Source organism: Spodoptera frugiperda, chromosome 10, assembly GCF_023101765.2.
Source record: "Spodoptera frugiperda isolate SF20-4 chromosome 10, AGI-APGP_CSIRO_Sfru_2.0, whole genome shotgun sequence".
Classification (NCBI taxonomy): domain Eukaryota; kingdom Metazoa; phylum Arthropoda; class Insecta; order Lepidoptera; family Noctuidae; genus Spodoptera; species Spodoptera frugiperda.
In genome coordinates this window covers 221,451-234,019 of record NC_064221.1, presented here as the reverse complement: position 1 = coordinate 234,019, position 12,569 = coordinate 221,451, and the positions used below count along the sequence as shown (strand labels likewise).

Sequence of the window (12,569 nt, the reverse complement as noted above, 5' to 3'; positions counted from 1 at the left end):
TCTCTCGCGACGGCTGGGGGGTGAGGAGGTTCGTTCCCTCACGCACAGAAGATTCCGGACACATTCCAACAACATGTGCAATACGTAGCCGCGCAGCCGTACAATCCGGCGACTCAATTCTTTTCATTGCAATTGCAAACTTACTGATACCCAAACATATTTAGGGATATAAATAAAACTCACAGCTAACCTAGAATATATATTAAGGAACATTAGGGCTGACTTGGCCTAAGCTTTGAACTTCTAGGTGGAATGGAACTCCTTGATCTTAATCATAGGTATATCGGCTATTCTCTGGTTGTTGCTGTTGTTGTTGCTGTTGTAGCAGTAGTTGTTGTTCTTTTTCTTTTCTTTTTCTTTCTTCTTCTTCTTGTTTTAGTCTGGCTTCTCGCCTTGCCTCCTGTTGTGGCGTCCTCGGCAGATAATTTTTCAGTAACTCAATAACATCGGCGGCGTGGTCGTGATCGTGGTGGGGCAACATGTAGTTACCTTTCGTGTCCTTCCCACCATTGTTTATTTGTTTTTCTATTCCACTGACGTAGTCGTCGACCCCTGAGTCCTGTCCGTCATTGTTGTCCGAGAGTAGGTCCTTGACCTGTGACTCCACAGAGTCCTCATTGTCTGCTCGAGTCAAATCAAACACAAGCGCTTCTTCTACATTTGATCTTTTAATACTATCTTCTCCATTTGAGACATATTCTAAATTATCATTTTTAGTCAACGTCAAGGGTTTCACAATATTAGGTAGTGGTTGGAAGCGGTTAGGTTTGTACTGTAATTTATCAACATTATTAATTTTTTTAGGAACTTGCAAATGGTTGTTGGGCCGGCGATGGAGGTCCACGGCGCTGATTATGCGAGCTGTGTCTTCATGGTGCTTCTTAGGCCCATCTTCATGGTGACTGAGTGCAATATCGTATTTACCTTGATTGGCCAACAGCTGCAGTATTTTTTGAAGTCCGGATTCACCTGCTACGTACGCTTCAGCGTCTTCTGCTGCCGGCTTGCCGTTTACGACAGCGATTATTGCAAACACAACGAAGTAGGAGATGTTGGCCGCCATTTTGGATTTAAATATTCTATTGTAGCATAACATTTCCTTATAGTTAATAATTATTATAAACTCTCAATGGCGAGTTATAATTGATTGGGCAGCCAGTTGTAGGTAACGATAGAGGCGACTAATTGAGCGTGAGATTAAACACCTCTTAAATATGGCGTTACTGTGGACTGGAATGAGTTTCACGGTGTTAACTGGTTCCGAGTGAACAATGAACACTTAGTACCGTATTACAATTACTATTTAATTAAAACACCAAAAACAATTAAATTTGTGTTCATGTACGATCGTAATTATAATGAACTAGCTTTTGCCCGCGACTTCACCCGCGTACATTAATGTCTTCTTGCAGAATTAAGGTTCTTTTCCAACGTACATTGTACGGCCGTAGCAAATTAGAATCAGTTCAATACCCCTTTTTTTGAGGGGGGAAAATCATCCAATGACTTCTCCCGCCTTGAGCGAGGCGGAGCCCCGATAAACCCGCTAGGTAGTCCGCAGCTCCGGATCAGGCATCAGCCGTACTGGGCCCCATCTGTAGTGGTCTGATGGCTTTTTGAGGCGCGCGTGGAACGCGACGCGCCGTACGCACGGGTCTGGTTCCGGTCGGACGGCGAGCTACCCTTGCTCGCCGTCCGCAGACCCGCACTTACGGTGGCCAGAGATCGCCCCGCGATCCCCGACGCCCGGAGTGTCTCTCGCGACGGCTGGGGCGTGAAGAGGTTCGTTCCCTCACGCACACCGCCTCCTCCTTAGCTAGCATGACTGCTTCGCAGAAGGAGGAGACGGCATACCAGTCCCTCTCGCTCCGCACCATGGCCTGAACCAGTGCCGGGCGCGAGAGGTCGCCGTCGCCGACCACATCCCTAAGGACTTAGCGGTGCTCAGTCCACGCAGGGCACGCCGCCACCGTATGTTCTACGGTGTCCTCCGGGCGGTCCTCGCAGTGATGACACCCGGGCGTTTCTTCCCACCCAATAAGGAACAGGAACCTACCGAAACTAATTCAATACCCCTAGTTTTATTTATGTTGTACTTAATTACGTACGTATTGTCTTCTCGGGTGTGAACACCAAATTCCATTCAAATTGGTTCAGTGGTTTAGGAGGTGAGTCCCACGAGTTTTACGCATAGTCCCTTTGATTTCCGAGATAAAAACTATGCAATGTCAATGAAACCAAAGAAACAACATTTACCAGAAAATTAAAAAAAATGTTGATACAAAAATGCTTCTACTCAATAGAAGAATTCTTCGAAGAAAAACAGAACAACAAAATTAAATGCCAAAACCTACACCCATACATAACCGCTTACACCTATAATTATAAATAAATACTACCTACCTATTTAAATTTTACACTAACCCACATAATTTATTATAAGATATACATACTACTATATATATATATGTATATACTTACTACATATCAGATATACATACTACAATATATACATACTCACATTGAAATCGGGTAGTACCTCTGACCCCACTAACTTTAGACCTATTTCAGTACTACCTACATTCAGTAAAATTTTTGGAAAAAATATTTTAAGTCAGATGCAAAGATTTTTTAATAGAAATAAATTATTGCATGGTAACCAGTTTGGATTTACAAGGGGTCGTTCAACAACTGATGCCGGTGTTGAACTTCTTAATCACATATATGACGCGTGGGAGGACTCAGGCGACGCCTTGGGTGTTTTTTGTGACTTATCCAAGGCGTTCGATTGTGTTTTTCATGAAACACTGATCAGAAAGCTATCCCATTAGGGAATTCGGGTAACTCTCTGGACCTACTTATCTCTTACTTGAGTAATAGAATTCAGAGAGTCGAGATTAACGGGAAAATTTTTGCCAGGTCTGTTGTTAGGATGGGTGTTCCGCAGGGGACAATTCTCGGTCCGTTTTTATTTCTTATTTATATTAATGACTTACCTTACCTTGTAAAGGATAACCATGGGATAGTACTGTTTGCTGATGATACCTCTTTATTATTTAAACTCAAACGTGGACAATTAGTCAGTGATCATGTAAATAGTGCTCTCTCAAAAATAGTACACTGGTTTAGTGCCAATAACTTGTTACTTAATAAATCAAATACTAAATGCATTAAATTCATTAAAAATATAAGTGTGGGAGAGCCATGCTGCGGCACGAATGAGCCGGCTCGACCGGAGTGATACAACGACCTCACCGAAAACCTACGTGAAACAACGCTTGCGTTGTGTGAGTGAGGTTACCGGAGACCCAATCCCCCCTTCCCAATCTTTCCAATCCCCGATTCCCCAACAAACCTTAAATTCCTAACCCCTAAAATACCGGCAACGCACTTCTAACCTGCTGTTTTAAGTGTCCATGGTCGTTTACAGGCGTGGTCCATAAAAAAACGCTAGTGATCCATAAGAAAACCTAGATTTTTGAGTCGACAACGGCTGGTCCAAGTTCGTATAAGTAAATCAATATAAAATACTACGTACGGACAATCCGGTGACTCAACTCTTTTCATTGAAAATGCAAACTTTACTGATTCCCAAACATAATTAGGGATATGAATAAAACTCACAGGTAACCTAGAATATATATTAAGGAACATTAGGGCTGACTTGGCCTAAGCTTTGAACTTCTAGGTGGAATGGAACTCCTTCATCTTAATCATAGGTATATCGGCTATTCTCTGGTTGTTGCTGTTGTTGTTGCTGTTGTAGCAGTAGTTGTTGTTCTTTTTCTTTTCTTTTTCTTTCTTCTTCTTCTTGTTTTAGTCTGGCTTCTCGCCTTGCCTCCTGTTGTGGCGTTCTTGGCAGCAGATAATAATTCAGTAACTCAATAGCATCGGCTGCATGCTCGTGATCGTGGTGGGGCAACATGTAGTTACCTTTCGTGTCCCTCCCACCATTGTTTATTTGTTTTTCTATTCCACTGACGTAGTCCTCGACCCCTGAGTCCTGTCCGTCATTGTTGTCCGAGAGTAGGCCCTTGACCTGTGACTCCACAGAGTCCTCATTGTCTGCTCGAGTCAAATCAAACACAAGCGCTTCTTCTACATTTGATCTTTTAATATTATCTTCTCCATTTGAGACATATTCTAAATTATCATTTTTAGTCAACGTCAAGGGTTTCACAATATTAGGTAGTGGTTGGAAGCGGTTAGGTTTGTACTGTAATTTATCAACCTTATTAAAATTTTTAGGAACTTGCAAATGGTTGTCGGGCCGGCGATGGAGGTCCACGGGTTCGTCGGAGTCGACGTCACGATATCTGCCGGCGCTGATTATGCGAGCCGTGTCCTCATGGTGCTTCTTAGGCCCATCTTCATGGTGACTGAGTGCAATATAGTATTTACCTTGATTGGCCAACAGCTGCAGTATTTTTTGAAGTCCGGATTCACCTGCTACGTACGCTTCAGCGTCTTCTGCTGCCGGCTTGCCGTTTACGACAGCGATTATTGCAAACACAATAAAGTAGGAGATGTTGGCCGCCATTTTGGATTTAAATATTCTATTGTAACATAACATTTCCTTAAAGTTAATAATTATTATAAACTCTCAATGGCGAGCTATAATTGATTGGGCAGCCAGTTGTAGGTAACGATAGAGGCGACTAATTGAGCGTGAGATTAAACACCTCTTAAATATGGCGTTACTGTGGACTGGAATGAGTTTCACGGTGTTAACTGGTTCCGAGTGAACAATGAACACTTAATACCGTATTACAATGACTATTTAATTAAAACACCAAAAATAATTAAATTTGTGTTCATGTACGATCGTAATTATAATGAACTAGCTTTTGCCCGTGACTTCACCCGCCTACATTAATGTCTTCTGGCAGAATTAAGGTTCTTTTCCAACGTACATTGTACGGCCGTAGCAAATTAGAATCAGTTCAATACCCCTTTTTTTTGAGGGGGGAAAATCATCTAATGACTTCTCCCGCCTTGAGCGAGGCGGAGCCCCGATAAACCCGTTAGGTAGTCCGCAGCTCCGGATCAGGCATCAGCCCTACTGAGCCCCATCTGTGGTGGTCTCGACGCGCCGCACGCACGGGTCTGGTTCTGGTCGGGCGGCGAGCTACCCTTGCTCGCCGTCCGCAGACCCGCACTTACGGTGGCCGGAGATTGTCCCGCGATCCCCGACGTCCGGAGTGTCTCTCGCGACGGCTGGGGCGTGAGGAGGTTTGTTCTCTCACGCGCCCCGCCTCCTCCTTAGCTAGCATGACTGCTTCACAGAAGGAGGAGACGGCATCCATGTCCCTCTCGCTCCGCACCATGGCTTGAACCAGTGCCGGGCGCGAGAGGTCGCCGTCGCCGACCACATCCCTGAGGACTAGGCGGTGCTCAGCCCACGCAGGGCACACCGCACCGTATGTTCTACCATGTCCTCCGGGCGGTCCTCGCAGTGATGACACCCGGGCGTTTCCTCCCACTCAATAAAGAACAGGAACCTACCGAAACTAATTCAATACCCCTAGTTTTATTTATGTTGAACTTAATTACGTACGTATTTTCTTTTCGGGTGTGAACACCAAATTCCATTCAAATTGGTTCAGTAGTTTAGGAGGTGAGTCCCACGAGTTTTACGCATAGTCCCTTTGAGATTTTCGAGATAAAAACTATGCAATGTCAATGAAACCAAAGAAACAACATTTACCAGAAAATTAAATAAAAAAAAGTTTATACAAAAATGCTTCTACTCAATAAAAGAATTCTTCGAAGAAAAACAGAACAACAAAATTAAATGCCAAAACCTACACCCATACATAACCGCTTACACCTATAATTATAAATAATTTTTTTTTTTTTTTTTTTTTTTTTTTTTTACGTTGCCCCACATTAGGATTTTCTCCTGTGTCGTGGGTGCGTTTACAAACATACAATTTCACATGCACATGACACCCAGACCCGAAACAACAATTTGTGGATCACACAAAGAGTTGCTCCGTGCGGGAATCGAACCCGCTACACTTTGCACGGCAGCCAGTTGCCTAGCCACCGCGCCAACCGTGCAGTCAATAATACCTACCTATTTAAATTTTACACTAACCCACATAATATATTATAAGATATACATACTACTATATATATATTATGTATATACTTACTACATATCAGATATACAACCTACAATATATACTTACTCACATTTAAATCGGGTAGTACCTCTGACCCCACTAGCTTTAGACCTATTTCAGTACTACCTACATTCAGTAAAATTTATGGAAAAAATATTTTAAATCAGATGCAAAGATTCTTTAATAGAAATAAATTATTACATGGAAACCAGTTTGGTTTTACAAGGGGTCGTTCAACAACTGATGCCGGTGTTGAACTTCTTAACCACATTTATGATGCATGGGAGGACTCAGGGGACGCATTGGGTGTTTTTTGTGACTTATCCATATCCAAGGCCTTCGATTGTGTCTTTCATGAAACACTGATCAGAAAGCTATCCCATTAGGGAATTCGGGGTAACTCTCTGGACCTACTTATCTCTTACTTGAGTAATAGAATTCAGAGAGTCGAGATTAACGGGAAAATTTCTGCCAGGTCTGTTGTTAGGATGGGTGTTCCGCAGGGGACAATTCTCGGTCCGTTTTTATTTCGTATTTATATTAATGACTTACCTTACCTTGTAAAGGATAACCATGAGACAGTACTGTTTGCTGATGAAACCTCTTTAATATTTAAACTCAAACGTGGACAATTAGTCAGTGATCATGTAAATAGTGCTCTCTCAAAAATAGTACACTGGTTTAGTGCCAATAACTTGTTACTTAATAAATTAAATAATAAATGCATTAAATTCATTAAAAATATAAGTGTGGGAGAGCCATGCTGCGGCACGAATGAGCCGGCTCGACCGGAGTGATACAACGACCTCACCGAAAACCTACGTGAAACAACGCTTGCGTTGTGTGAGTGAGGTTACGGGAGACCCAATCCCCCCTTCCCAATCTTTCCAATCCCCGATTCCCCAACAAACCTTAAATTCCTAACCCCTAAAATACCGGCAACGCACTTCTAACCTGCTGTTTTAAGTGTCCATGGTCGTTTACAGGGGTGGTCCATAAAAAAACGCTAGTGATCCATAAGAAAACCTAGATTTTAGAGTCGACAACGGCTGGTCCAAGTTCTTATAAGTAAATCAATATAAAATACTACGTACGGACAATCCGGTGACTCAACTCTTTTCATTGAAAATGCAAACTTTACTGATTCCCAAACATATTTAGGGATATAAATAAAACTCACAGCTAACCTAGAATATATATTAAGGAACATTAGGGCTGACTTGGCCTAAGCTTTGAACTTCTAGGTGGAATGGAACTCTTTCATCTTAATCATAGGTATATCGGCTATTCTCTGGTTGTTGCTGTTGTTGTTGCTGTTGTAGCAGTAGTTGTTGTTCTTTTTCTTTTCTTTTTCTTTCTTCTTCTTCTTGTTTTAGTCTGGCTTCTCGCCTTGCCTCCTGTTGTGGCGTTCTTGGCAGCAAATAATAATTCAGTAACTCAATAGCATCGGCTGCGTGGTCGTGGTCGTGGTGGGGCAACATGTAGTTACCTTTCGTGTCCTTCCCACCATTGTTTATTTGTTTTTCTATTCCACTGACGTAGTCGTCGACCCCTGAGTCCTGTCCGTCATTGTTGTCCGAGAGTAGGTCCTTGACCTGTGACTCCACAGAGTCCTCATTGTCTGCTCGAGTCAAATCAAACACAAGCGCTTCTTCTACATTTGATCTTTTAATATTATCTTCTCCATTTGAGACATATTCTAAATTATCATTTTTAATCAACGTCAAGGGTTTCACAATATTAGGTAGTGGCTGGAAGCGGTTAGGTTTGTACTGTAATTTATCAACATTATTAATTTTTTTAGGAACTTGCAAATGGTTGTCGACGTCACGATATCTGCCGGCGCTGATTATGCGAGCCGTGTCTTCATGGTGCTTCTTAGGCCCATCTTCATGGTGACTGAGTGCAATATCGTATTTACCTTGATTGGCCAACAGCTGCAGTATTTTTTGAAGTCCGGATTCACCTGCTACGTACGCTTCAGCGTCTTCTGCTGCCGGCTTGCCGTTTACGACAGCGATTATTGCAAACACAATGAAGTAGGAGATGTTGGCCGCCATTTTGGATTTAAATATTCTATTGTAACATAACATTTCCTTAAAGTTAATAATTTTTATAAACACTCAATGGCGAGTTATAATTGATTGGGCAGCCAGTTGTAGGTAACGATGGAGGCGACTAATTGAGCGTGAGATTAAACACCTCTTAAATATGGCGTTACTGTGGACTGGAATGAGTTTCACGGTGTTAACTGGTTCCGAGTGAACAATGAACACTTAATACCGTATTACAATGACTATTTAATTAAAACACCAAAAATAATTAAATTTGTGTTCATGTACGATCGTAATTATAATGAACTAGCTTTTGCCCGCGACTTCATCCGCCTACATTAATGTCTTCTGGCAGAATTAAGGTTCTTTTCCAACGTACATTGTACGGCCGTAGCAAATTAGAATCAGTTCAATACCCCTTTTTTTGAGGGGGATAATCATCCAATGACTTCTCCCGCCTTGAGCGAGGCGGAGCCCCGATAAACCCGCTAGGTAGTCCGCAGCTCCGGATCAGGCATCAGCCGTACTGGGCCCCATCTGTAGTGGTCTGATGGCTTTTTGAGGCGCGCGTGGAACGCGACGCGCCGTACGCACGGGTCTGGTTCCGGTCGGACGGCGAGCTACCCTTGCTCGCCGTCCGCAGACCCGCACTTACGGTGGCCAGAGATCGCCCCGCGATCCCCGACGCCCGGAGTGTCTCTCGCGACGGCTGGGGCGTGAAGAGGTTCGTTCCCTCACGCACACCGCCTCCTCCTTAGCTAGCATGACTGCTTCGCAGAAGGAGGAGACGGCATACCAGTCCCTCTCGCTCCGCACCATGGCCTGAACCAGTGCCGGGCGCGAGAGGTCGCCGTCGCCGACCACATCCCTAAGGACTTAGCGGTGCTCAGTCCACGCAGGGCACACCGCCACCGTATGTTCTACGGTGTCCTCCGGGCGGTCCTCGCAGTGATGACACCCGGGCGTTTCTTCCCACCCAATAAGGAACAGGAACCTACCGAAACTAATTCAATACCCCTAGTTTTATTTATGTTGTACTTAATTACGTACGTATTGTCTTCTCGGGTGTGAACACCAAATTCCATTCAAATTGGTTCAGTGGTTTAGGAGGTGAGTCCCACGAGTTTTACGCATAGTCCCTTTGATTTCCGAGATAAAAACTATGCAATGTCAATGAAACCAAAGAAACAACATTTACCAGAAAATTAAAAAAAATTTTGATACAAAAATGCTTCTACTCAATAGAAGAATTCTTCGAAGAAAAACAGAACAACAAAATTAAATGCCAAAACCTACACCCATACATAACCGCTTACACCTATAATTATAAATAAATACTACCTACCTATTTAAATTTTACACTAACCCACATAATTTATTATAAGATATACATACTACTATATATATATGTATATACTTACTACATATCAGATATACATACTACAATATATACATACTCACATTTAAATCGGGTAGTACCTCTGACCCCACTAACTTTAGACCTATTTCAGTACTACCTACATTCAGTAAAATTTTTGGAAAAAATATTTTAAGTCAGATGCAAAGATTTTTTAATAGAAATAAATTATTGCATGGTAACCAGTTTGGATTTACAAGGGGTCGTTCAACAACTGATGCCGGTGTTGAACTTCTTAATCACATATATGACGCGTGGGAGGACTCAGGCGACGCATTGGGTGTTTTTTGTGACTTATCCAAGGCGTTCGATTGTGTTTTTCATGAAACACTGATCAGAAAGCTATCCCATTAGGGAATTCGGGTAACTCTCTGGACCTACTTATCTCTTACTTGAGTAATAGAATTCAGAGAGTCGAGATTAACGGGAAAATTTTTGCCAGGTCTGTTGTTAGGATGGGTGTTCCGCAGGGGACAATTCTCGGTCCGTTTTTATTTCTTATTTATATTAATGACTTACCTTACCTTGTAAAGGATAACCATGGGATAGTACTGTTTGCTGATGATACCTCTTTATTATTTAAACTCAAACGTGGACAATTAGTCAGTGATCATGTAAATAGTGCTCTCTCAAAAATAGTACACTGGTTTAGTGCCAATAACTTGTTACTTAATAAATCAAATACTAAATGCATTAAATTCATTAAAAATATAAGTGTGGGAGAGCCATGCTGCGGCACGAATGAGCCGGCTCGACCGGAGTGATACAACGACCTCACCGAAAACCTACGTGAAACAACGCTTGCGTTGTGTGAGTGAGGTTACCGGAGACCCAATCCCCCCTTCCCAATCTTTCCAATCCCCGATTCCCCAACAAACCTTAAATTCCTAACCCCTAAAATACCGGCAACGCACTTCTAACCTGCTGTTTTAAGTGTCCATGGTCGTTTACAGGCGTGGTCCATAAAAAAACGCTAGTGATCCATAAGAAAACCTAGATTTTTGAGTCGACAACGGCTGGTCCAAGTTCGTATAAGTAAATCAATATAAAATACTACGTACGGACAATCCGGTGACTCAACTCTTTTCATTGAAAATGCAAACTTTACTGATTCCCAAACATATTTAGGGATATAAATAAAACTCACAGCTAACCTAGAATATATATTAAGGAACATTAGGGCTGACTTGGCCTAAGCTTTGAACTTCTAGGTGGAATGGAACTCTTTCATCTTAATCATAGGTATATCGGCTATTCTCTGGTTGTTGCTGTTGTTGTTGCTGTTGTAGCAGTAGTTGTTGTTCTTTTTCTTTTCTTTTTCTTTCTTCTTCTTCTTGTTTTAGTCTGGCTTCTCGCCTTGCCTCCTGTTGTGGCGTTCTTGGCAGCAGATAATAATTCAGTAACTCAATAGCATCGGCTGCATGCTCGTGATCGTGGTGGGGCAACATGTAGTTACCTTTCGTGTCCTTCCCACCATTGTTTATTTGTTTTTCTATTCCACTGACGTAGTCGTCGACCCCTGAGTCCTGTCCGTCATTGTTGTCCGAGAGTAGGTCCTTGACCTGTGACTCCACAGAGTCCTCATTGTCTGCTCGAGTCAAATCAAACACAAGCGCTTCTTCTACATTTGATCTTTTAATATTATCTTCTCCATTTGAGACATATTCTAAATTATCATTTTTAATCAACGTCAAGGGTTTCACAATATTAGGTAGTGGCTGGAAGCGGTTAGGTTTGTACTGTAATTTGTCAACATTATTAAATTTTTTAGGAACTTGCAAATGGTTGTCGGGCCGGCGATGGAGGCCGCTGATTATGCGAGCCGTGTCTTCATGGTGCTTCTTAGGCCCATCTTCGTGATGACTGAGTGCAATATCGTATTTACCTTGATTGGCCAACAGCTGCAGTATTTTTTGAAGTCCGGATTCACCTGCTACGTACGCTTCAGCGTCTTCTGCTGCCGGCTTGCCGTTTACGATAGCGATTATTGCAAACACAATGAAGTAGGAGATGTTGGCCGCCATTTTGGATTTAAATATTCTATTGTAACATAACATTTCCTTATAGTTAATAATTATTATAAACTCTCAATGGCGAGTTATAATTGATTGGGCAGCCAGTTGTAGGTAACGATAGCGGCGACTAATTGAGCGTGAGATTAAACACCTCTTAAATATGGCGTTACTGTGGACTGGAATGAGTTTCACGGTGTTAACTGGTTCCGAGTGAACAATGAACACTTAATACCGTATTACAATGACTATTTAATTAAAACACCAAAAATAATTAAATTTGTGTTCATGTACGATCGTAATTATAATGAACTAGCTTTTGCCCGCGACTTCACCCGCGTACATTAATGTCTTCTGGCAGAATTAAGGTTCTTTTCCAACGTACATTGTACGGCCGTAGCAAATTAGAATCAGTTCAATACCCTAGCTTATATTTATGTTGAACTTAATTCAAAGTACGTATTTTCTTCTCGGGTGTGAACACCAAATTCCATTCAAATTGGTTCAGTGGTTTAGGAGGAGAGTCAAACGAGTTTTACGCATAGTCCCTTTGAGATTTCCGAAATAAAAACTATGCACTGTCCTATTTCGAGTTTCAAACATTATAAATCGACACCAGCAATTTATACTGCGCTAACTCAAAAAGCGTACTTTACAGTAGAGGCGTTTAAAGGGAAAAACGTGATAACTTTTACATTAATTAAGACACTTTTTTGAAATTTGGTATGCTTAATATTTAATTTATTCTTTGTAATATCTCATATTTATATTTCCTTAATTATTTCTATTTTTTGATTTAGCGCAAGTTAGCCGTATATAAACGTAATTCATCAAAAAAAAATTACATGTTATACACGTCTAACTTATGTTAGCGTAGTGTAGTACGGGACGTCGTAGTGCATGATCAATCATCTGATGCATATTTCAATATTTTATAAAGAACATGTACTTACTTACA

At 41.8% G+C, this 12,569-nt stretch overlaps 2 protein-coding genes across 14 annotated transcripts in view; both read right to left on the bottom strand.

The window, feature by feature from the left end:
• LOC118277641 (uncharacterized) overlaps nucleotides 1-12,569 on the bottom strand; it is a 230,047-nt gene that overhangs the window by 118,778 nt on the left and 98,700 nt on the right. The window lies entirely within an intron of this gene.
• Nucleotides 187-11,821, bottom strand: LOC126911134 (putative uncharacterized protein DDB_G0294196). Of its 13 annotated transcripts, none has more exons than XM_050696411.1 (2): nucleotides 11,530-11,821; nucleotides 187-969 (listed from the first exon to the last, which is right to left on the bottom strand). In XM_050696411.1, the coding sequence occupies exons 1-2, from the start codon at nucleotides 11,654-11,656 to the stop codon at nucleotides 269-271; spliced, it is 828 nt and encodes a 275-aa protein (XP_050552368.1). In that variant the 5' UTR covers nucleotides 11,657-11,821; the 3' UTR covers nucleotides 187-268. The 13 variants fall into 13 exon arrangements, with proteins under 13 accessions (XP_050552368.1, XP_050552372.1, XP_050552369.1 ...); XM_050696415.1 differs by lacking the exon at nucleotides 11,530-11,821 and adding an exon at nucleotides 7,724-8,403 and having other exon boundaries at nucleotides 187-595; XM_050696412.1 differs by lacking the exon at nucleotides 11,530-11,821 and adding an exon at nucleotides 8,095-8,403.

Excerpts from the sequence above, each read along its gene's own strand:
- LOC126911134 (XM_050696403.1), bottom strand. The coding sequence starts at position 11,656 with ATGTTATGTTACAATAGAATATTTAAATCCAAAATGGCGGCCAACATC. Across the intron at positions 4,447-11,529 it reads CGCTGAAGCGTACGTAGCAG|GTGAATCCGGACTTCAAAAA; the intron begins GTGAATCCGGAC and ends CGTACGTAGCAG.